This window comes from Populus euphratica, unplaced genomic scaffold (assembly GCF_000495115.2).
Source record: "Populus euphratica unplaced genomic scaffold, PopEup_1.0 scaffold134.1, whole genome shotgun sequence".
Lineage (NCBI taxonomy): Eukaryota > Viridiplantae > Streptophyta > Magnoliopsida > Malpighiales > Salicaceae > Populus > Populus euphratica.
Window position 1 is genome coordinate 310,281 of NW_011500021.1, and position 24,467 is coordinate 334,747.

Consider the following 24,467-nt stretch of genomic DNA (forward strand, 5'->3'; position numbering starts at 1 on the left):
ATTCCAGCATTTTTTTGTCGCTCCTATTAGTTTTTGGATTTCTTTCGAATATATATGTCAAGTGAGTAACAACAATCTTATCCATGCTTTTAAGTTTCAATAAAAGATAAAGAAGTTCACACAAGTGGTCACTCAAAATTTAATTTATGTCAAGTGTCTGTTAGACTATTAGAATCTTCAATTGAAAATCCAGGAGCATCTATACCAATTCTTCATTCTATCTATTATGTTATTAATTCAAAATAATACTGCTATTTAGAGTGACTTTCATATATCTGTTTACTTCTTTATTATGCTCATATTAGTTTTATTATTATACGTATTGCAGTTTCATTGTATAGCTATAAATATAATGGAAACTACATGGCTTAAGTGTGTTAGCCATAACAAAGATATCTTCTATATTCATCCTTTTATTTGTCTTACATGGTATCAGCCTGACTACAAGCTCACGCTTTTCTACATAATTCTTTCTCCTGCTTTTACATCATCTATATGGTCAGCACCAATGACACCCCCACCCCTACCCTCATTCTTCCACCATCTACAACCACTATTTTCATTAAGCTAAATGGCTCTTATAATTATTTGGCTTAGAAAATGCAATTCTTTAATCTCCTTCGAGGACACGACTTAGTTGGCTTTATTGATGGCACTAAAGCCTGTCCTCCAAAACATCTAGTCTCTTGTTTATTAAATTCTGCCTATATTGTTTGGCAGAAGAAAGATGTTTGTCTCATTGGATGGATCCTTGCATTTCTTTCTAAAAACCTTGTTTCCACTATTTATAGAATGGAAACATCTCAGCAAGTCTAGATTGCCCTACAGACTCATTTTTCTTCTCAATCTCACTCTTGCATTTCTCATCTGAAACAACAACTACAAACATTGACTCAAGGTACCAATTCTTGTTTTGAGTATCTTGAAAATGCCAAACATCTTGCAGATTAATTAGCAGCGGTTGGTAAGCCTATGGATGATTAAGACTTGATCTCCTTTCTTCTGAGTGGCCTTCCATCTACGTATACACCATTTGTCACCTCTTTTAATTTTGCATCCCGTGACATTGATTTCACTTTTGAAGATTTTTAAGCCGAATTATTAAGCTATGAAAATCTTCTGGATTTCAATCACTCTTCTTGCGACACCGATCATATTCATTTTACCTTTGTTGCCCACAAATCTAAGGCTCCTATCTATGGCCAAAAGAAAGGCCCTCCTCTATCTTCTATAAAAATATAGCCTACAGTTTCATCTACTTCTCGGCCACACCAGCAAACCAGATCAACTCCTCCTCAACTTTCATCCAACCGCCCAATTTGTCAAATTTATGGTAAAATTGGTCATATTGTTATTGATTGTTTTCACCATTTCGATTATTCATATTAGGGACGGTTCCCTTCTCAAGATCTCGCAGCAATGGTGGTTGAAGCTGATGCCACACTTGATCATCAATTTTGGTACATGAATAGTGATGTTAATGCCCATATTACATCAAATGCATCAAATCTCACTCATCAAAACTCCTATCATAACTCTGGCACTATGACTATAGGAAATGGTTCAGGTCTGCAAATTCTAAATACTTGTTTTACCACATTTAAACTTGGCAAATCCAATTTTTATCTAAACAACATTCTTCATTGCACACAAGTAGCCACCAATCTTATCTCTATCAATTGATTTTGTTTAGATAATAATTGTTACTTTATATTAACTGCTACTGATTTTCTCGTGAAAAAGAACTTGACAGGAAAAATCCTACTTAGAGGTATGGTTGACAATAGGTTGTATCCACTAACTGGGTGCCAAACTTCCCTTCAAAATCTCACATGTCTTTTGGTAACAGTAGGAGTTCAAGCTACTGTAGACACTTGGCACTCCATACTAGGGCATCCTGCTACTTCTGTTTTTGTTAATTTATTCCATTCCAATAAACTTTATGTCACTGGTCCTTCAAATAAAGTAGATTTTTGCTTAACTTGTCAACTTGGCAAAGCTACGAAAATACCTTTCCCAACATCTAGTCATCTATCTTCTATTTCTCTTGCTTTAATCTACTCTGATGTATGAGTATCCTTTATATAATCCGTAGGTGGTTGTTCCTTCTATGTTTTATTTGTTGATGATTATTCAAGATATTCCTAATTATATCCTTAAGAAAATCTGATGTGTTACGCAACTTTTGTTAAGTTTAAAACCATTGCTGAAACAATTTTCTCCACCTCAATCAAACAAATCCAAACTGAAAATGATGGTGAATTTACTTCCAACCAGTTTAAATATTTTCTGACTATACAAGGGATATACCATAGATTGACTTGCCCACACATTTCTTAATAAAATGGGATTGCCAAGAGAAAACATAGGCATATCCAAGAAATGGGACTAACGCTTCTAGCCCATTCATCTATCTCTCCAATATTAGGTTGATGCGTTCCTCACTTCAGTGTTCTTAATAAATAGATTACCTTCAAAAGTATTAGTTAATAAAACGCTTTATTTTTTACTTTATTAAACTAAGCCACTTTATAAAGACTTACGTGTTTTTGGATGTGCTTGCTATCCACTTCTCTGGCCTTATATTGGAAATAAGCTGGCCTTTCGAAGTAAAAAGTGTCTCTTCTTAGGCTATTCTAACTGTCAAAAAGGATATCAATGTCTTGACTTAAGAACTAAACAAGTATATATATCCTCACATGTCATTTTCGATGAGTTGTCTTTTCCAGCTTAGGAACTAGCCAACCACACCACATTTCAAAGTATGACTTTTGTTGTAGGTAACCCTCTGATCATTCCCAGTTCAATTATATCTAGTACTTTATTATCTAACGTTTCTGCTGTTGAGGCTTCTCAAGCTAATCTTTCTTTCCTCTCAACTGAAATTTCAAATCTTGTGACATCAAACTCTACCCACTCCTCCTTAGCTATTTTATCCAATTATAGTTCTCCTCCTTCTCCCATTTTAAATTCTGAAAATCCCACTAATGTAGATATTAACACTTCATCAATATCTCCTTCTCTATTTTTATTGGAAGACCCCAATAATACCTCCCTCAATCCCATTGTCCAGCCAATATTCAAACTCGTTCAAGGACAGGTCACTCTCACCCCAAATCTTTTCCTGAATGTAAATTGTTCTACAATACCCGACATCATTTATGAGCCTTTTTTGCGGTCTTCAATACTCCTGAACCAACATCCTACACTCAAGCAATTTCGAATCCATAATGGTGTGCTATTATAGGAAGGGAATCTAATGTTTTGATGATAAATAACACTTAGTCCCTCTGTCCTCGCCCGCTTGATAAACATATTGTTAAGAATAAATGGGTATACAAAGTTAAGAGAAGACCAGATGGCAGTATTGAATGTTTTAAGGTTAGACTTGTGGCCAAAGACTTTGATCAAAAGAGTGAGGTGGACTACCATGAAACTTTTTTCCCTGTGATTAAGCCAACTACTATTCGTCTTATTTTAGCAATTACAGTTCATTTTCACTAGCCTATTTGATAATCAGATGTGTCGAATACATTTCTCTATAGGTTTTTAAAGGAAGAAGTTTTCATGGAACAACCGAAAGGGTTTGTTAATGACACCAAACCGACCTACATTTGCAAACTACACAAGTCTCTTTATAGTCTCAAACAGGCCCCAAGAGCCTAGTTCCGCAGGTTGTCACAACAGCTTCTTAAGCTTAGTTTCCAGGAATCCATTAATGACTACTCTCTCTTTGTTCTACATACTGTAAAAATTAAAATTTTTATATTGATCTATATCAATGATATTTTGATGACTGGCTCTAATGCTTCAGCTGTTTCCACACTCATTCATCATCTGCAAAGCATTTTTCATGTCAAGGATCTTGGTTCTTTGTCTTATTTTTTAGGTATGAAGGATGATAAATTTTTTGAAGGATTGCATTTATGTCAAACCAAATATATTTTTGATCTCTTAGACAGGTCTCACGTGGCTAGTGTTAAACCATTTGCATCACCTACAATAGCCACTACCAAACTGTCCAGTACAAAAGGAAAACTCATCTCCGATCCTTCTATTTATTGCCAAATCATTGGGGGCACTTCAATACTGCACCATCACACGTCCTGATATTTCTTATGCTGTCAACCAGTTATGTCAATATATGCATCAACCAAGAACTCCACACTGGTAGGCCATGAAATGAGTCCTTCGCTACTTAAAGGGCATTATTACCATGGCTTATTCTATACACCGTCTCCTCTACAATTACATGCCTATTATGACTCGGATTGGGCTGGCAACCCAGATGGCAAAAGGTCTACTAATAGCTATGGTGTTTTTCTTAACCGAAACCTAGTTTCTTGGAGTTCCAAGAAGCAGAATTTGGTCTCCCGTTCGAGTATAGAAGTGAAATATCATTCAATAGCACTTGTTATGGCTGAAGTCTACTAGCTTAAAATGTTATTTAAAGAATTAGCTATTGGTCTCGTACACACACTAATTATATGGTGCGATAGCATTGAGGTCATTGCACTTGCTTCAAATCCAGTATTCCATACAAGAACAAAGCATATGGAAATTGATTATTATTTAATTTAAGAGAAAGTTTGCAATAATGATGTTAAAGTCCAACATGTCTCCACTATAGATTAAATAGTTGATGTCTTCACCAAAGGCCGAATTGCACAATGGTTTCAATATCTCATAAGCAAATTAATGGTTTGTCAAAATCCTATTAATTCAATAGAAAATCTAGGAGCATCTACACCAATTCTTCATCTTGTCCATTCTATTGTCAATTCAAAATAATCCTGCTATTTAGAGTAACTTTCATATATTTATTTACTTCCTTATTATGCTCAGATTAGTTTTATTATTATAGGCTTTTAAGTTTCATTATATAGCTATGAATATAATGGAAACTACATGGCTTAAGTGTGTTAGCCATAATAAAGACATCTTATGTATTCATCCTTTTGTTTGCCTTACAATGTCTTGTATTTTCTTTCAACTATATTGTATTGGTGCCTTCTTTGTACGCAGAAAAAGATGGACATATTGAGTTAAATCCTGGTATTTATGCTGAGTTTGTTGTGTATGGTATCGTATGTTCTTGTCTTTTGGCTTTTTTCCAGGTATACCTTTTCAATTTTTTTATTTAAAATTATTTTTTTATTATTTTAATGTGCTCATATAAAAAATATTATTTTGATATATTTGTTAATAAAAATATTTTAAAAAGTAACCTTCATTATACTTCCAAACACCTCAAAAATCCAAGTTACTGTGCCCTAAGTTTATTTGATTTGCAAGAAAATAAATTCCTAAATATAATTTTTTAAAGTGTATGTATATATAAATAATGGTTATGGAATGATGATAACATGATTATGATTAATGGTGTCAAATATACCAACAATGCTAGCGGCAATGGTGACATTGGTGTTATTTGTGATAAATAAATTATTGTTATAATGCAACAAGATATATAATAGCAACATTAATCAAGGTGAAGGTGAAGGTGAGGGGGAGATTGGTGGTGGTTGTGATAATAAGAATAATTATTGTATTGATAGTTGATGTGACAACAAAATAATGATGTTAATAAAGATATGATAGAAATGATAATATAGGAATTAAATTATATGTTATTTGGAATTATATATATATATATATATATATATATATATATATATATATATTATTCAAGTAGATTGTCTAGACCAGCTTACATATATTTCAATTAATTTTTATGAATTTTAAAATTAATAATCAGGTAAATCTCTAATAAATTAAATTATTACAAGATAATTTGATTATTATAGTATGTAATGGTAGTAAAATAATGGTGATTAATATTGTGATAAAGATGGTTGAAATTGTTAGGAGATAGTAAGTATTAAATATGCATAAGTGACATGAAGTCTGCAGCTGTTACAATAAAAAATATGCACCAATGAGCTGAAGTTTAAAGCTACTACAATGAGCTTCTTAGGTGGTTAGAGTTTTTTTGTCAAGTTTATTATTATGTTTGTTATTTATAACTGATTCTATTACTATACTAAGTGTAGGATATGAATATTGTAACCAATTAACTAAATGAATAAGATAAAATCAGTTTATATTTTCATTTTCAATATGGTATCAGAGCTATCTCTCTGAGTTTAATTTCTACATCTTCATCTTCACCTTTTTCATTGTCTTTTCTACATTTTTTTCCCTTTGTTTTCTGGAAATGGCTAAAGCTACCTTAGAAATGGATTCTTCCAATCCTTTCTTTTTGCATCATGGTGAGAGTCCTGGCTCCATGATTGTTTTGAAGCAACCTAATGGTGAAAATTATAACTTATGGAAGAGGGCAATGATGATGGCTTTATCAACCAAAAACAAACTCAATTTTGTTAATGGCACTTGGCCTAAGCCATCCAATCTATCTGATTCTCAAGGTTTGGCATGGATTTGCTACAACAATATAGTTCTCTCATGGTTGTTAAATTCTGTTTTAACAAAGATTGCTAACGACATCATTTATATTGTTGATGCATCTGAAATATGGAATGATTTTCAGGATAAATTTTCTCAACATAATGGACCAGGCATCTTTCAGCTCCAGAAGTGCATCTCATCTCTGTTATAGAAGAATAACTCTGTCAATTCATATTTTACTGCTATGAAAGGATTATGGGATGAGTTAGGAAATCATCAACCAATTCTTACATGTATATGTGGAGCCTTGAAGACTATTCTATCTTATCATCATCAGCGGCATGTTTATCAATTCCTCATGGGATTGAATGAGAGTTATTCATATATTTGAGGATAAATTCTACTAATTGATCCACCGCCTTCTATCAACAAGGTTTTCTCACTTATAGTTCAAGAGGAGAGGGGATGCATGATTTTTTCTTCAGTGTTTCTTTCAATCAGAACACCACTGCATTACTTACTAGGACAACACCTCCAACTTGTTTTGCTAGTAACAGATCTTTTTTATCCTTAAAAAGACCGATCTATGTGTTCCTGTTATGGTATTCATGGCCACACTATGGAGAAGTGCTATGAAATTCATCGATTTCCACCCGATTACAAGTTTAACAAAGGAAAGAATGCACCTCGTAATGTAAATCAAGCTTCTGAATACACTGATCCTCAGCTGCCTATTATTTATGAATAATGTCAGCAACTTATAGTAATATTCAAAACCTTAATCTTAGATCTTTAATCTTCTGTCAATTAAGTTTCTTCATCTGTAACTAAAGAATTAGAAATCCCCACTCAAAGTGAAACTTCAATCAATATAAACCATGCAGGTACTCTTTCAAATGTATCTTAACTTTCTAATCCAAATCCAAAACATTCTGTTTTTGCATTTGCCTTTTCTTTAACTCACCCACCTCTTCTTATAAATTCTGTCAAAGCTTCTTAAATAATTGTTACTAGAGCTACAGATCACATGATTTGTTTCACATCATTCTTTACACATATTACTTATGCTGCTTCCAAAACAGTACGGTCATCTAATGAACAACATGCTTCAATTACTTACATTGATAACATTAAGATTTTATAATCTTTTATTTTAACCGATGTGCTTTGTATCCCTTCTTTTTTATTCAACATGAATGTTACATGTTAGTAAATACAAGGAAAAAACTGAGCTTGTAGGTCTATGTTGTGGTGTTATGGGGAACTTAATTTTTTTAAAAGGTAAAAAGAAATATATTTCTTAAAAAATTTTAGCTTATTATTTACAATGGTCTAGAAATTATTACAAATAATTCTTAAATTATTTTATTAAATTCATAGACAAGATTTTCAATTATCAATTATATATTTTTCTTTGTGTCAAAAACAAATTGGTTGTCAACGGTTAAAAAAAATTTAATGACCAAAAAAAATTTATTTGACACAAGGAAAAACATAGCGACATAGCAAGTAATCATCATAACTTATCAAGTAATGTTTAATATTGTGATTGGAAAATATTTTAAAAAAAATAAAAAAAAATTATTTTTATTTTAAATTAATATGTTTTTATATTATTTTGATATATTGATATTAAAAAATAATTTTTAAAAAATAAAAAATATTATTTTAATATATTTAAAAAAATATTTTAAAAAACAAATTAAAAGAGGAGAAAAAATCATGCCATGAAAGTGGCGCGCAGACTAGCTAGTTAAGTGGTGAATTCGTTTGGTAGTGAAATTAAATGCAAAAGACGTGTGATGCCGACATTGGACATGATATGCTAAGCCGAACAACATGTCTATATATCACTATCAATATACGTATTTATCATGAATAAGTCGAGTTAATACATTTTTGAATTCAAGAGGGATGGCAATAGCAATCAAATTGTTTTTTTTAATGTGGGTATCCAGATTAGCTTGCGTGCACCACGACTAATTCCATTACTAATTATTTTTATTTTTGATAAGAAATAATGGATAACTAGCTGGTAACCAAATCAGATCTTACTATCTTCCAAAACACTGCTAATTATTGCTTTTGAATATTTATTCTAATCACTTTTAGTTTTTATTAATCACTTTTAGTTTTTATTAAATGAAGTACATTATTCAAAAAACTATACTTTTTTATTGAAAAAAAATATTAATTATATAAAAAAAATTATATTAGTAAATTATTTTGTTTTGATAGAACTTAAATTATTGCTTTTCTTAAATTTGAATTAAAAAAAAAAAGGATTGAATAGCTCCCTGCAACATGAGATTGTACGTTTTAATTTGTATCTAATTCTCAATTTTGAGATTTGATCTTTAATTTACATTAATACTTTTTTTTCTAAATTTAATCATGTATATGATTTTTTATTTATTTTATTAAATACATGTTTCAATTTTTCGATTCATAATAAAAAATAATCTCAATCTAAATAATGTATAGAAATTGCTCACACTTTTTTTTGTTTAAAAATAATTTTTGATCCACTCTGCTATAAATTGTGAGGAAGTTAGCTAGTACCTATTAAGCAGCTTACTATTTCTCTTGCTGTATATGATCAGTTTTCCTTTTCTTTTTCATCTTCAATCTTTAGTTTCCAAGAAAATAAAATCACAATTTTTATTTTATTTTTAAATCAAGTTATAACATGAGACATATACCTGCATAAATAATTTATATTTTTTTTCTTATATTGAAGACGATTTCGACAATTTCAAGGAAAATTAACAGACTATTCTCCTCTGGAAATTGTTGAAGTTTGTAGCAATTCCTTTACTTTTTTTATTTAGAAATATATTAAAATAATATTTTATTATTATTTTTTAAATTATTTTGGTTTTAGTATATCAAAATAATCAAAAAATATCAAAAAAATTAATTTAAAATAAAAATAAAAATAATTAATTTTTTTTAAATTATTTTTAAAACACAAAAACAAACAATAAATGAACTACTTACAATTCACTCACATTCTACATGGAAGGCCAATCCCCAACCACAACACCAGCTTACTTGGGTGATTTTACTGATATCTCCACTAATCTAAGATTCGATATTCATCCATAGTGTTCCATATATAGAGAATAATTCGAAAAAAACATGGTTTAACAACTATAATCCAGTAATGCTTTCTTACATATTATTTGATTATATGTAATGATTTATATAGTGTAATGGTCCGTTATATTTTTGTGTTTAATTATGTAATTCTTAAAATTGTAATATAATAAAAAATTATGACTGTGATGACTCATTTTATATATATATATATATATATATAATGAGTCATTCCATGATTAAGAGTAATCAGATATAATTTAATGGTAAGAATTTTCTTATCATAAAAATAAAAATAAAAAAATAATTATTAAAAAAATAATTTAATCCATCGACCCAATTCATTAAATTATATTCTGAATTGCATTACATAATTAATTACATTATATCATATCTCATCAAACGTGCTATTAATTATTTTCCTCTAGAAAACTGAATACATACAAGTCAAGTTGACTTTTTATGTACAAGCAGCCCAAAATCAAGAGGAAGTAGAGATATGTTGCACTTCTTTGCTAGCAGACCCATATAAGCCCACTTGGCTCACTTTATAGCCATAGCTTAAAAAGGCCTCTAAATCCAAATAAAAAATATCTTTTTTCCCGGGTAAACTCTATTTCTCCTCCACCACTTGTTTCTCTTAAAAACGTCCATCCATGGCTATAGCTTCCCCCTCTCTTCTCTCTCTCAACTCTCATATCTCATCTGCATCTTCTTTGCACCGTTCCCCTCACAGAGCTAGACCGTTTTCAAGAAGAAAATCCTGGCTTCTTGTCCGAGCAAGAAATAAGAAAAACAACTCTTTGTCAGTTATTGAAGCTAAAATAAGTACCGATGATGTTAGTGAAGAAGACATAGTCATTGTGGGTGCTGGGATTGCTGGACTTGCCACTGCAGTGTCCCTACAAAGGTTATATCATCATCCAAACTGTAGAATAACACACAAGGATGTTCTGAACTAATTGATTTTATTATTTTAGTGTTTAAAAAGAAATAGAAGGTGAATGGTTTAAATGGCTGCTAATTGACTAGCTAATTAATTTGAGACTACTATATAGGCTCGGAGTTCGGTCGTTGGTGCTTGAGCAAGCAGAATCACTAAGAACTGGTGGGACCTCACTTACCCTTTTCAAGAATGGATGGAGGGTACTGGATGCCATTGGGGTTGGAAGTGACCTTAGGAGCCAATTTCTTGAAATTCAAGGGTATATCTTCCATTTCTGGTTCGAATTATACATGCTAGTTGACCATCATTATTTCTGTTGTTAATCCACAAACTGTTAGAAATTGCTTGAAGGACTCGATTGTTGCATTCTCTGTTATTTACTGATCGGTAAATTCTCCTATGTGTATTCAATTAGATATATATTAGTAAATCGGACTTGTAATTTGGATTTGTCTAAGTTGCTGAGCAAAACAAAAACAAAACCCCATACATGAAAAACAATATGCCACAGTCCTTTGCAAATACCACGATGGCCGAGGACGATCCTTCAGGATACATGTTTCCTAACAAAATGGGTCATTTGGTGTTTAATTTCCTGGATGCAAACTCAAGTACATATAGTTAGGTTTGTTCTGTTATCCTTGCTATTTTGCGGAAATGGTTTTTGCACTTTGAGGCAGGTAATTTATGGTCTGCCTTGAAGGGTTGGGTTTCGAGCTTACTGTATATCCTCCCTTTTTCTACCAAAGAAGAAATAAGCCAATTCCTGACAAGAAATTTACCCAACATCGAAAACTTCTTCTATGCCTTTGTTATTCTCTTCTGAACTTGTTCTTAGCTCTACAGGATGGTGGTGAAGTCAGACGATGGAAGGGAACTGCGTTCCTTCACGTTCAAAGATGAAGATGAGAGGTATTGGTTTTTTCAAAAACATGGACTTCCCCTTTTCTTTTAGTCTCAAAAAGGAAGTAATTTTTGGGTTTTTTCATAACATTATCGCACAGCCAAGAAGTTCGAGCGGTAGAGAGGAAAATACTTCTAGAGACTCTTGCCATTAAGCTGCCATCAGCAGCAGTTCAGTTCTCTTCAGGGCTGGCAAGGATGGAGAGAAGAGAAAATGGGAAAATGCTTCTGGAACTTGTGGACGGCACTAGGCTACTTGCAAAGGTTAATCAATTTCAATATCTTGTTAAATTTACTCTATGCGAAGCTGAGAGCTTAGTCCTGACCTAACTAAGACTTATTGGCCTTGTCAAGTGATCATGCTTCCCGTCTGCCTCTACATTTACAAATAATAAGAAACAAGTTGCGATTTCACCAGAATTGAAATGAGCTCTGTACCGAATGATCAATTCCATTACTGTGCTTAGATGAGCGTTTCATGAGCTATAATCATTTCGACATAAATGCAGGAGAAAGTTATATATAGAAAATACATAAACACCAGTTTACAACATATGTCAGTCTTTCTATTATCTAATCTGTGCTTACTCTATACCTTTCAACAGATTGTAATTGGCTGTGATGGCATTCGGTCTCCAGTTGCAAAGTGGATGGGGTTCTCCGAGCCTAGGTATGTGGGGCACTGTGCATTCCGAGGACTTGGATTTTATGCCAATGGGCAGCCGTTTGAACCACGAGTGAATTATGTCTACGGGAGGGGATTGCGTGCTGGATATGTTCCAGTTTCTCCTACAAAAGTGTACTGGTTTATCTGCTTCAACAGCCCATCTCCAGGTCAGTGATCCTAATCCTGGTGATCTGCTTCTAATTCAATGAAATGCTGATTCTTCACCTAAGGAAGTTGGTAAGTTGAGATAGAAACATGATTTTTAGCCCTAGAAAATAAAGCACGCTTTTGGTTAGTGCAATCAAAGTGCCTTCTACCAATGGTTCTTTTTTCTGAACTCTTCACTGATGTCATTTAGATGATGTGTTCATGGGGTTTCTGGTTCTACATATCACTTTAAGAACAGCATAATGCATATTCATGAAACGTAGCTTCTTTTCGTATATGATTTGACATTTTTCAACAATACTTAGGTCCAAAGACAACTGACCCATCAGTGTTGAAGAAACAGGCTAAAGAACTGGTCAAGAACTGGCCATCTGAGCTACTGAACTTAATAGATCTAACCCCAGATGAAACAATCAGTAAAACTCCTCTGGTGGATCGTTGGCTGTGGCCAGCCATAAGCCCTCCCCCATCAACCGGAACGACTGTGTTGGTTGGAGATGCTTGGCACCCAATGACTCCTAATCTGGGGCAAGGTGCTTGTTGTGCATTGGAGGATGCAGTGATTCTAGCAAGAAAGCTTGCAAATGCAATCAACTCTGGACCCACATCTGTAGAGGATGCTATGAAGTCATATGGAATCGAAAGATGGCCTCGTGTCTTTCCTTTAACCGTACGAGCCAATCTTGTGGGGTCTCTTTTGCAGTGGGAGAACCCGGTTGTCTGTTCTGTTAGGAACAATGTAGTCATACCTAAGCTAGTTAGGCTTGGTCCAATTTTGGAACACACAAACTTTGAATGTGAACCTTCGCGAAAAAGACAAACTTCTGAAGTCCCAAAGCAACAATGATACAATAAAGAACAACAGGGAGGATTCACCATCATAGCTGCCAGCAAAATCTCTCTTTCCATTGTATAGAGACCTTTATACACTTCATTTTACAGATGAATTGTCACTTTGAGTTCATAATGTTTACAGCATTTAGTGTCATCCTAATATATAGCTATGCAAAGAATTTTCTTGTGTATTTTTCCCCTTTTTTTCTGATAAGTTAGTAAGGTAATGGTGTTTGCCCATCTTATGTCTAGCTCCCTCATTTTCGAGAAGAACTCCTCGCAAGCTTCAAGGACAAATGACTTCTAATAGGAAAAGTAGGTGTTAACAAGTTACACGAGTAAAAGTTCAATCACCCGTTCTACAGAAAAGTTAATGACAGAACTTATCCCATAAGGACAATTTAGGCATTTTGAAGGCTCTGATGGTTATCATTGCAAAATGTAGTCTTTCCTGGTATCCACCAACAGAAATGTCGCTGTGGCCACTCCATGATTTTCAGACTTCGACGTTAATCAATGTCCACAATTAAAAATATTTTCTTGAATTTGGTCCCCTGCTAATAGAATTTTCAAATTGCCATGCTAAATTGTTTACTAATATTTTCAGTTCAAGTTATTTTTAATGTTTAAATGACATGTAATACCTAGAAAAACTAACAACATGATTTAAGACCTAACAATGACAAGATTAGGTATTATGAGGATGACAATAGCAAAACAGATTATAAGAGGACCAAGCTGAGAAAATATTGCAGGTAAGGAAACCAAATGCGCCATTAAGCCTCCTTAATTATGAGATTGATTGTTGATACCCTGTAATTTTATTTTTATTTTTTTACTTCAACCCTAGACACTTTATTTTTTTGGTTAAAATAATGTAATGGTGTTTTTGCTCCTTCACCTAGAAAACTTAACAAAAACTTTTAAAGAAATTAAAGCCTTTCAACATGGTTTATTTGTTTATCAGTAGAGATAAGTAAATATTTTTTTATTTTAATTATATAGTAAAATGATTCAAATAACTTTTAAGGAAAAAAAAAAAAACCAAACCTGTGTCGAGATTTTTTTATATTTTTACGGTAATTTTTTTGCTATAATAATTTAAGCGGGGGATGCTTTGATATTTGCACAAATATAAAAAATAATAAACAATTAAAACACATAAAGAAAATACAAAAATATCCTTAAAATAAAATAATAATAATTTAAGTTCAAGGGGTGTTTTAAGCTTTTCACAATTTTTTTTTTATTAGGAAGTTAATTTAGGGTCAATTCCATAAAAAAAAATAAAACAAAAGGAAGTGTTAGGCAAGAATGGCACTGAAGATTAACTTGTTGAGGGCAGATGTGGGTGTCATCAAGGGATGGATACACCAAACATTCAGTGACATAATCCAGCAGGTCGTACCCCATAAGAAGAGATTTGAATTGGGCACGCCACAATGGAAAGTTGGAGGGAGTTAGTTTCTCTTTAATTTGCAACCAGTGGTATTTCGATTGGAGAGGAAGGTTGATTGTTTGGATGTTGAGAGGAAGACGTGTCGAATAAGAGGATTGTGGTCTCGTTGGAGTGGTGGAGCTCTGATACCATATAGAAGTCGCAGAGAGAGTGTTTCAATGGAAATTCTCCTCATCTTATTACTGTAATATGGTATCTAATTTATAGAGATTGTATACAGTAATGCAGGAATTACAGTGAGCTAAATATAGAAGAATACAAGTCTGTTGGCTAGAATTCTGCAGCACAAATTATGGTGATCAGAGGTACCAGTCCTGGTAAGAATCATCATGATCGTTGGCTAGGAGTCCGGTGGATTTGCTTGGGAGTAATCTGCCTTGATACCACCTTCCTCCATAATTGTCGCCGGCAATAGGCTCCAATCCCCGCCCTTTGGAAGATTGTTTGGAGTGCCCTTCGCTTCTTTTCTTCTTTTGGCCAAGAGGAAAGCCAGCCAGCAACCTGTTCCATGAATTAACACCATTGCCGACGTTATCGATTCTCAAATCCTTGGCTCTGCCAAAAAAACAATTAAACTGCGTCATCAGAAAATGATCTAATTAAAAAATAATTGCATAACATGCGCATGCTTTAATCAATATAATGGTTTTTCTGCAGCAGTTTAAAAATTTACAGTCACTACACTGCTCATCTGCGGATAAGAGAAATTATGTACCGTTCAATGCATGGGATTCTAGTAATCACGTAATTATTCAGTATGACAAAAGATTAGGAAAAAAATAACAAATGGGTTAGCTAACAAAACAAAAGGAAAGAGAAGGAAAACAATTTCCACATACAAATCTGTGATACAAGATAGTGTGACCTCCGTAGCATTGAGAAATCAGAAACCTGATTTTTGAAAGCCCAGGTCAGAACAGAGGATAAAAACAGGCAAAAGGGTCACTGGGAAGTTAGTATAAACACCAGGATTGACTAAGAATCAAAAAGCAAATGAAAGAAATTTAAAAAAAAATAATGTAAAATTCTGTAATCCAAAAAGTGAAAGCAACTATTGTTCGACAAATCTTCTTCCATATAATCTCATCAACCAACAAAAAGATGAAATTGTATTAACACAAATAATTTGCGATTTATTTAATTAAATGTATGTATAGATTTTTTATTTATAATTTGAATTTTTATTGTAAAAAAAACACATTTGAAAATTTTACTTATTTATTTAAAAAAAAAATACCCGAGCAGCGGCGGCGATGGATTAGAATTAAAAAAACTAGTGTATTCCTAAAACAGTTCGTTTTATAGATTTGCTACCATTCTCAGTCTAACAGCAACCCTTAAGCTGATTAGTTAACAAGATAGCATCACTGTACAGGTAAGTACATGAATTGAATAAAAATGGTTAGATTGATTAAAGAATAAAGCTGTAAATAACGCAATCAATCAGTCACTGTATTGTTTGAGAAAATAAACAGAAAATAAACAAAAGGGAGGGTGACAAAATAGAAAGAAGAGAGGACTTGAGAACCTGGGGAGTTTGAGAAGAACCAGAGGATGATGGCACAGAGAACAAGAACAAGAGGGATGACATGGATTGCATACTCAGCAGATCTGAGACGAGACTTTTCCTTCTTTCCAATGTGAGAAAGTGGATCATACGTGGGAAGTTCTTGTTGGTCTGTGTCTGTGCTTGCGTGATTGAACAGCTCTTCAGTCACTCTGGAACTTTTCGATGATCTCTGCATCTTGTGAATTTAGTAAGAGAGAGGATGAGGGAGATAAGGAGGTAGGGAAGCAGAAAGAGATGGACATGGCAATTGAGTTTTCTTTTCTTAATCTTTTCTTCATTTTTTTGGACGTACGTTGCCCTTGTAAAAGAGGGTTACGCCTATTTGCGTTATAATATGTTTTTTCAAAACGTTTTTTAAATTATCTTCTATTTTTAAAAAGTAATGATTTTTAGGTGCTTTTATAGTAATTATGATGAGTTGATTTTAAAAATAAAAAATATATATTATTTTCATATATTGTTAACTAAAAATCATCATACATTACAATACAAAACACATACAAAATAAATTGAGACTTTAGAAAAAGCATTTTCAATGTGAGAAAAAAAAACATGTAAATTTGTTTTCAAATAAAATTTAAAAAAAAATACATGAAAAAAATTATATAAGTAAAGTATCAAAGTTCTTTTAAAAAAATATATCTATATGATAATTAACTGATTTAAATATTACTTATCATATTAATATATATTAACATATGTAAACATTAAAATTAAAAAAAAATAAAAGAACTAAATAATCCATTATGAATGGTTAGATAATTAATGGTGGATTGCAATTATTTTTTTTCTTTCATGGTTGATATTTTTAATTTAATTTTTTAATATTATATTGATTGGGATTGAAAATTGGTTTGTATTTATCTTTTATATGATTATCAAGTCTCTCACAAGGTAACCCGTCATTAAATTAGTGCTTGGTTTAACAATAAAAAATTATATTTGGTTTTTTTAAAGGAATTAAAAGCGAGGAGACCAAAATGAAAGAAAATAAAAAATAGCTTTCCTTTTATTCTTATAAAAAAATGTCAAATGTAGCCCTTTTTTTCTTTTTATAGCCATTGTTTTTTCTTTTTCAATTAAATCCTTTAATGTTAGGTTAATTAGGATTTGAAGTTAATAATTTATTTTGATCTAATTTTTATATAGTAATATTGATCATAAAATCTCATCTTTCTATTTTTTTGTACTTGGTTTCATAAAAAAATAATCCAATTTTATTGTTTAAGAAGGATTAAAAATGAGAGGACTAACATTATATATCATGAAATATTTGAAGTCCCTTTTAAAAAAATATTATTACCGCCTTCGTGCCCTTTTTTGTTAAAAAAAATCATTTTTAGTTATTATAACTTCAAAATTATAATTTTAGATCCAAAACTTAATTTTATTTTATTTTATTTTGGTCCTTGAGCTTAAGAGATTAGAGAGAGTAGCTGAATTACAATAATAAGAAAGAAAGTTGACAAAACAATTATTTTTTAGCAATGAAACTCATTATTCTTGATATCAATGAGTTTAATTTATTTAGGGACATTTTATTTAGGTTTTTTTTTCAATTTATCTTGGCCAAAAACATACGTGGAAGTTTGAAATTTTTAAGCAATTAAATGGTGATTTAATACTAAAAATGAGGTTTTCCAAGTCCTTCAAATGTTTTATAATTGTTTTGAGCTAGAAAAAAAGGGGGTTTTAACCCTAAGGGACAATTGTCTGATTTTCCATCCACTAATTATAGGTGGAAATTGTGACAATAGAAAATGTGTAGCCTGTTAAATGTTTTACTAGGTGGAGCTGAAATAAAAATAAAAAAGAAATAATAGGCCTAGATACATGAGCTACCCCTTGATATTTTTTTGTGTTGTTTTTCATTTGATTTTTTCCATCTTTATTTATTTTTCTTTCTGATATTTTCTCCATGTTGTTTTTAATATTTTATTTATTTTGATTTGACAATTATGAGTTTTTTTAGTATAATTAAATAAAAAAAATAGTTTTAAAAAGAATAATGCAATTACACAAAGTTGAGTTCATTACCAGATTCACGTATTATATATTAAAATAAAACATGTTGGAATCTTAGCTTCAATTCACGACTTTGATAGGTTAAATAATGAAACCCAGATTAATCTAATAATTCATTATCTCAATATTAAAAAAAAAATTATCTTTAAATTTTGGTTTTTTTTACTTTAATATTCCTTTGATGAGTTAGGTCATAAAATACAAGTCAATTTAATATATCGATATCTTTATATTTTAAAAAATAAAACATTTTTTAATCTTGGGATGGTGGTTTATTTTTTTTTGTTAAAAATAATTTTGATTTGGATAAACACTCGTTTTTCTTCTAAAAAGTTTTGATAGGTAAGGCAACGAAACCTAGATGGACATTCTTTTTTTTTCATTAAAAAAAATAGTGCAACTCGGGATGTAACACAAGTCACGTGCTAATATAATAAATAAAATAATAAATAATTTATTATCTTATTAATAAATTTATCTCGTTAAATTTGTTGATATACTTTTAATATTATATAAAATATTAAAAGACGTGAGAAAATCATTGTAGCTTATAAATCATTGTAGCTTATGCTACTGTTCACACAAATATTGTAGATTACCACGATACTCTTGTTTTCCATTCATTTCAACATTTTTTTCAATTTTTTCTTTCTATGACTTAATTGATGGTCTATTCAAGTAAATTTGTTAAGAAATTACATGATTTAAAGTTAGACAACCAAAGTAAAAAAGGCAGAGAAAATAAGTGGTGATATAAAAATTTAGATGAAAAGTTTACTTTGATCGTCCTACTTTTTAAATAATATTTTTTATCCCTTAATATTTTAAAATTTTAATTTTAATATAAAAATTTATTTTTTTTATTTTTTAATTCATAGTTCAAGAGAAAAAAGAAAGAACTGTTGAATTCTAATGGTAAAGAAAAAAAATTTTGATTAACATTAATTTTGTTTATGAAAAAGATTGATTTTAGTGTTAACAAATTTATTTTATAAGGAAAATCTCATTTCAATGTTTCGTTTTTTATCTCATCATTGAGATGGTAAATTTTTTTCATTTCATATTAATTTTAAGTTTTTGAGCTATTTGAAGCTATTAATAAGTTTATTAATGTGTTTAAAATGTTTTATATATTTTTTATTAATAATAAATTGAAAATATTTTTTTAAAAAAATAAATCCATGGCCATACTGTCCAGCAAAACTTCAATAATTGAAAATTAGATTAGTAGATAATGCATCATTTATATTATTTAAAAAATAAAGGTAAAAGAATGTACCATCTACTCTTTAATATACAATTTAATATACAAGTAAATGATCTTTTTAAACAACCTTTCATAATAATTTTATTTTATTTTATTTGATAGCTATATTGTTTTATTTTGTTTAACTAAATATTGTTCGATCTTTTTTTTGTCATAAAATTTTATGGCATTACTTTTTATCACATGTTCTATTTTTACATCTCTCTATAATGGTTTTGGCTTGGATTAAAAATAATAATAATACTTTTCATATAATTAACTCAATCTTTTAGCTTCATAACTTAATTTTTATTTAGTTTTAATAATTTTTTTAATATTTATTAATATATATAATTTTTTATTTATTTTATTAAAGAAGCACATTATATTTTTAATTCACAAAAAAAACGATATGGGAAATCTGATGCTAGAAAACGCGTTTGACAGCGCATTGATTTTTGTTTTTATCCAATCAACCACGAGTTATTTTTTTTAAAGAACAGGGCTTTGCTTAACCTTAACCTCCACATTAAACTTTTCATAATTCTTAAAGTTCCAATTTATGTTAAAAAAGAAGAAGAAGATATTCCTTGTGAGTTTAGTAATTTTTTGAGTGAATAAAAAATAAAAAATTATACCCTTAATCTGAAAACTATAACCAAAGTATACCCAACAAATTATCAACTTGGTAAAGTAGTAAACGGATTATGATGAGACAAGAAGACACAAATTCATGCATCAATGTATTCAGTATAAGTGTTCCTTTAATTTGTTTTCCATTATCCAATTAGCCTCTTCAAAGTAATTGGATGGATTTTACGGATAGAATTTTAGTGGTTTTTATATTAAAATAATATTTGTTTATGTTTTAAAAATTATTTTTGATATTATTATATCCAAATAATTTAAAAATATTAAAAATATATTAATTTAAAATAAAAATTTTTAGTTTTTTTAAAAATACTTTTCAACTGCAGTGCTTAACATTATCAATTATATATATATATATATTGTAATTTCTAACGTTTAACAACTATCGTCTAATGAATTTCTACAAACACGTCAAGGCTACATCAGATTTCAATCTAACACTTTTCATTATCCTCTAATGAATTCTTTTTTCACCATGGTAAGCATTAATCATCATTAATACAACATAACCACTCGTGAAATCATAATCTAGCTTTAGTTCATCTCATTACAATTTTTCAAATACATACATCTATTATTTCACAAATAATTACAAGTTCTCAAATCTTTATTAATTTTCAGTTTAAAAACTACAAGATTATTTTCGTGGGGCTTATATTAACGATTAATATGACTCGCATATAAACTATTTATTAATTTATTTAGAATTAAAAAATATTTTTGAGACTTATTTTTAATATAATTTACAAAATTTATTTTACCTTATCGAGATTTAGGTAATTAATTTATCACTAATTGAAATTTTGAGTGCCAATTTTTAATTATTCATTTCATTTGGAATTTAAGTTAAAGCACTAAGGGTTTTATCCCAATTCATAAAAAATTTCCTTTCTATATTATCATTTTCAATTTAAAATTTCCATTTATTTAACTCTAATTTACCTATTTTTGAGCCAGGGTTTTACATTCCCTGCAATCTACATTCTATTTCTCTTCATGTACATTATTTCTTCTCCTAGTTTATTAATTTAAAATTCAAATAGTCTCTTATTCCCATAGACGATTTGTTTTTTTTAGAAACAAGAGTCTAAAAACAAAATCACATCCAAGTCCATAAACTTTAGTTTAAAATGCACATGGTCGTGAAAAGCGTAACTTAATCCTAAAGTTTTCAAAACTTCATTACCTTTCATGCTTAATTATTTATTTTTTAAAATATATTAAGGTTTTTCATGTTAAAAATGAATGTATAAATTAATTGAAAACATTGCGCTTTTAATATTCATGTACATATGTAGAAATCTCGTTGCACGTATGTAGGCCTAAAACTTATGGGACTTTTATAAATGAAATTAATCTATGTCACTAGACAATTTCTATAGTTATTTGAAAGTACTATAATCATAGTGTCTTCAAAGCAATAAATTGTTAAATATTTTTATTTATTGTATTATAATAATTTATCTTATCACTCATTAACTTAAGTAATTATTGCGTAACCCTAATATATACTATTGAATATTTTTATTTATTATAACATAATAAAGTTTATTTATCACTCGCTGACTTAATTAATTATCTTGTAGTTATAATTATTAATAATAGTATTGTAGAATTACAACTCAAAAATACATTTTTATCTAAAAAACCGTTTTGTACAATTAAGAATAATAATAAAAAAAAAATCTTGTCATCAAAGAGAGAGAAAAAACTATTTAAGCTGTAAAGAAGTCATTGTTTGAGTGATTACAGACTAATAAATATTTATAAAAAAAATGGATTTTTTTTTAAATGAAACTACCACTAATATAATTATTAAAACTTCTTATAATTATTAATTATTATGTTTGATGCGAACGAGCAATTAATCAAGGAAAGGGGCAATATGGGTGGAGATTGTAGAGCACGTGGCAAGCAACAAACCAAAGGGGTACGTCACAACCACTTGAAATAAATTCCGACAAAATTGAGTTCCTGTTTTAAATAAATAAAAATCGATACAACAGAGCACAACACGTATTTGCCTCTCGGGCTCTCTCCTGAAACCCCAGTTTCTCCTCGATTCTATCCTCTCGCTCTAGCTCTTCGGCGATCAACTCGTATTTTAGTTCGATTTCTCGCCGGAACCAGCAATCTAGACCCCTCTTTTCTCCGGTATCTAACCTTAACTCTCGCGATTCAATCGATCCATTAACAACGCAAATCATGAATCCTGAATAGTAAGCTTTTAATCTATCACCAGCAAATACTTTTAGTTAAACTCGAATCTTTTATATATATATATATATATATATATATAATTATGTTACATACGGATGCAATTATGCCGGATCTGAATGTAGTTAATTGATTGATTCTTTAACTTGCAATAATGCAAATTTATTTGTTTGGTCTTTGAAATTCTTTTGGCTGGATTATGTTTTGATAATATGGTGGATTTTGATTAGTTAGATCCATGTACTTTGACTTCAGATCCGTTGACTTTTATTTCTAATTTGTTATTGAATTGATTGCAACTTGCATGTTAATTGGAAAATTATTAGAAGACAAATTTCTTTTTTTTTGTAACAAGTAATGGTTTTGATTTTAATATGTAATTGCGAGAAGGATGTATTACGATTTTACTAAATGGAAAGAAAAAAAAACTATGTGATTTTGATTTATTTTTTTGCAGCGATTATTTGTTCAAGCTTTTGCTTATTGGAGATTCTGGTGTTGGAAAATCATGTCTACTTCTGAGGTTTGCTGTAAGTTTCTTATATTCATGGTTTCTTAGTTTGTTTCAATTTCATCTAAATAACATGTGAAGTTTTAAGCTCGGCGATTTGTACTTGCATATGCGTTCTTCTCAATAAATCATTCAATCCTCTGTGTCTATATTTTTGCATCCACTGCATTGTGTACCGTTGATGATGGTTTCTTAATTATTTTTATATGTTTTCTTACCAGGATGGTTCATATCTGGATAGTTACATCAGTACCATTGGAGTGGACTTTGTAAGCTATTATCTCGGCATTTTCTTTTGCTTTTCCTTTTTACTTCAATAATATAATTATGGGATTGGTTTTTTTTTTAAATTCTGCTGTATTATGTAGAAAATCCGTACTGTGGAACAGGATGGGAAAACAATTAAACTCCAAATTGTAAGTTATAAGATCATATTGATGACCTTTTGAGTTATTTTTCTGGATTTCAGTCTCAACATTTGTATTGGTTTTGATTGAAATTGTATCCAACTTAAATGGCTGTATGGAGTTTTGTCTATCTTTCTTTTTTGCGGGTGGGGAGGGTGGTTCAAGTTTGCAGTAGTTGCAACTATCTTTGATACACAATGGTTTATTTAAGCTGCTTGTTCTATTTATTGGTGCATGGATGGTAATGTTTAAATTCCTTGGACATGACAATCTTCTATACACAATTACTAATTGTGCTTCCTGGTTAACCAATTATGCAGTGGGACACAGCTGGACAAGAGCGTTTTAGGACAATCACAAGCAGTTACTATCGTGGAGCTCATGGAATTATTGTGAGTTTGCCTCTTCATCTCTTCCTCTCTCTTCTTGTTTACATAATACCTTACTTTTCATCTCTTTGAGAGGTTTGTCTTATTTCTGTGGCATCTTGGTTAGGTTGTTTATGATGTCACAGATCAAGAGAGCTTCAACAATGTTAAACAATGGTTGAGTGAAATTGACCGTTATGCAAGTGAAAATGTGAACAAGCTTCTAGTTGGAAACAAGAGCGATCTCACAGCTAACAAAGTCGTCTCCTATGAGACAGCAAAGGTAATTTTAGTAATGTACTTTCTTTTTTGCTTTTGCATGTTAAAGTGTATTTGTTCACATTACAATTTGACAAGTCTTGGAAGTTCTAATATGGAATTTGCATCTTTATTTAGGCATTTGCGGATGAAATTGGGATCCCTTTCATTGAGACGAGTGCAAAAAATGCCACCAATGTTGAGCAGGCATTCATGGCTATGGCCGCAGAGATCAAGAACAGGTGCTTTTAATTTCATTCAAATGCTGCCAAAACTTTTTTGACAAATGAAATCCATTCTTTACTAGCTGAACAGTTCTCCCGCATTTAGAGGCCGTTTTGCCTTGCAAATTCAACTGACTTTTTCTTTATTGTGGGGTATTTTAACATGGGCATGTTTTAGACAATTGGCCTCTTACATTTTTGCTCTCGTCTATCAGGATGGCAAGCCAGCCAGCCATGAACAACGCAAGGCCCCCAACAGTGCAGATTCGAGGACAGCCTGTGAACCAGAATTCTGGCTGCTGCTCATCTTAGAAGAGAGCCGTTGTGAAGGTGGCTTGTGACCTTAACCATGTTGGCATGTAAAACTAGTTCGTCTACTACCAATCCTTTGATATGAAGGTTATTTGTTATGATTTGGTTTTCTTAGCCAGTTAACACCTCTGTTAAAACTTCCATTCTTTTAAATGTATTTGATTTTAAAAACAACTGTACAAAATAGGAATGCC

General features: G+C 30.7%; 2 protein-coding genes and 1 long non-coding RNA gene across 3 annotated transcripts; 2 read left to right on the forward strand and 1 right to left on the reverse strand.

Moving 5' to 3' along the window:
* Window positions 1-10,079: 10,079 nt before the first annotated feature.
* Window positions 10,080-13,265, forward strand: LOC105141896 (zeaxanthin epoxidase, chloroplastic-like). The gene is made up of 6 exons (XM_011049280.1): window positions 10,080-10,417; window positions 10,566-10,712; window positions 11,300-11,365; window positions 11,458-11,620; window positions 11,962-12,190; window positions 12,497-13,265. The coding sequence occupies exons 1-6, from the start codon at window positions 10,164-10,166 to the stop codon at window positions 13,036-13,038; spliced, it is 1,401 nt and encodes a 466-aa protein (XP_011047582.1). The 5' UTR covers window positions 10,080-10,163; the 3' UTR covers window positions 13,039-13,265.
* Window positions 13,266-14,637: 1,372 nt separating this feature from the next.
* On the reverse strand, window positions 14,638-16,333 carry LOC105141897 (uncharacterized). Its single transcript, XR_845471.1, has 2 exons — window positions 16,013-16,333; window positions 14,638-15,039 (listed from the first exon to the last, which is right to left on the reverse strand). It is a non-coding gene; the product is annotated as an uncharacterized LOC105141897 (long non-coding RNA).
* Window positions 16,334-21,950: 5,617 nt separating this feature from the next.
* LOC105141898 (GTP-binding protein YPTM2-like) lies at window positions 21,951-24,447 on the forward strand. The gene is made up of 8 exons (XM_011049281.1): window positions 21,951-22,195; window positions 22,651-22,723; window positions 22,926-22,973; window positions 23,073-23,120; window positions 23,432-23,503; window positions 23,607-23,762; window positions 23,876-23,979; window positions 24,177-24,447. The coding sequence occupies exons 1-8, from the start codon at window positions 22,182-22,184 to the stop codon at window positions 24,271-24,273; spliced, it is 612 nt and encodes a 203-aa protein (XP_011047583.1). The 5' UTR covers window positions 21,951-22,181; the 3' UTR covers window positions 24,274-24,447.
* Window positions 24,448-24,467: the final 20 nt, after the last annotated feature.

Coding starts and splice junctions, on each gene's coding strand:
- LOC105141898 (XM_011049281.1), top strand. Junction 23,504..23,606: donor GTGGAGCTCATGGAATTATT/GTGAGTTTGCCT, acceptor CATCTTGGTTAG/GTTGTTTATGATGTCACAGA. Junction 23,980..24,176: donor GCCGCAGAGATCAAGAACAG/GTGCTTTTAATT, acceptor CTCGTCTATCAG/GATGGCAAGCCAGCCAGCCA.
- LOC105141896 (XM_011049280.1), top strand. CDS start 10,164: ATGGCTATAGCTTCCCCCTCTCTTCTCTCTCTCAACTCTCATATCTCA. Junction 10,418..10,565: donor ACTGCAGTGTCCCTACAAAG/GTTATATCATCA, acceptor ACTACTATATAG/GCTCGGAGTTCGGTCGTTGG. Junction 12,191..12,496: donor CTTCAACAGCCCATCTCCAG/GTCAGTGATCCT, acceptor AACAATACTTAG/GTCCAAAGACAACTGACCCA.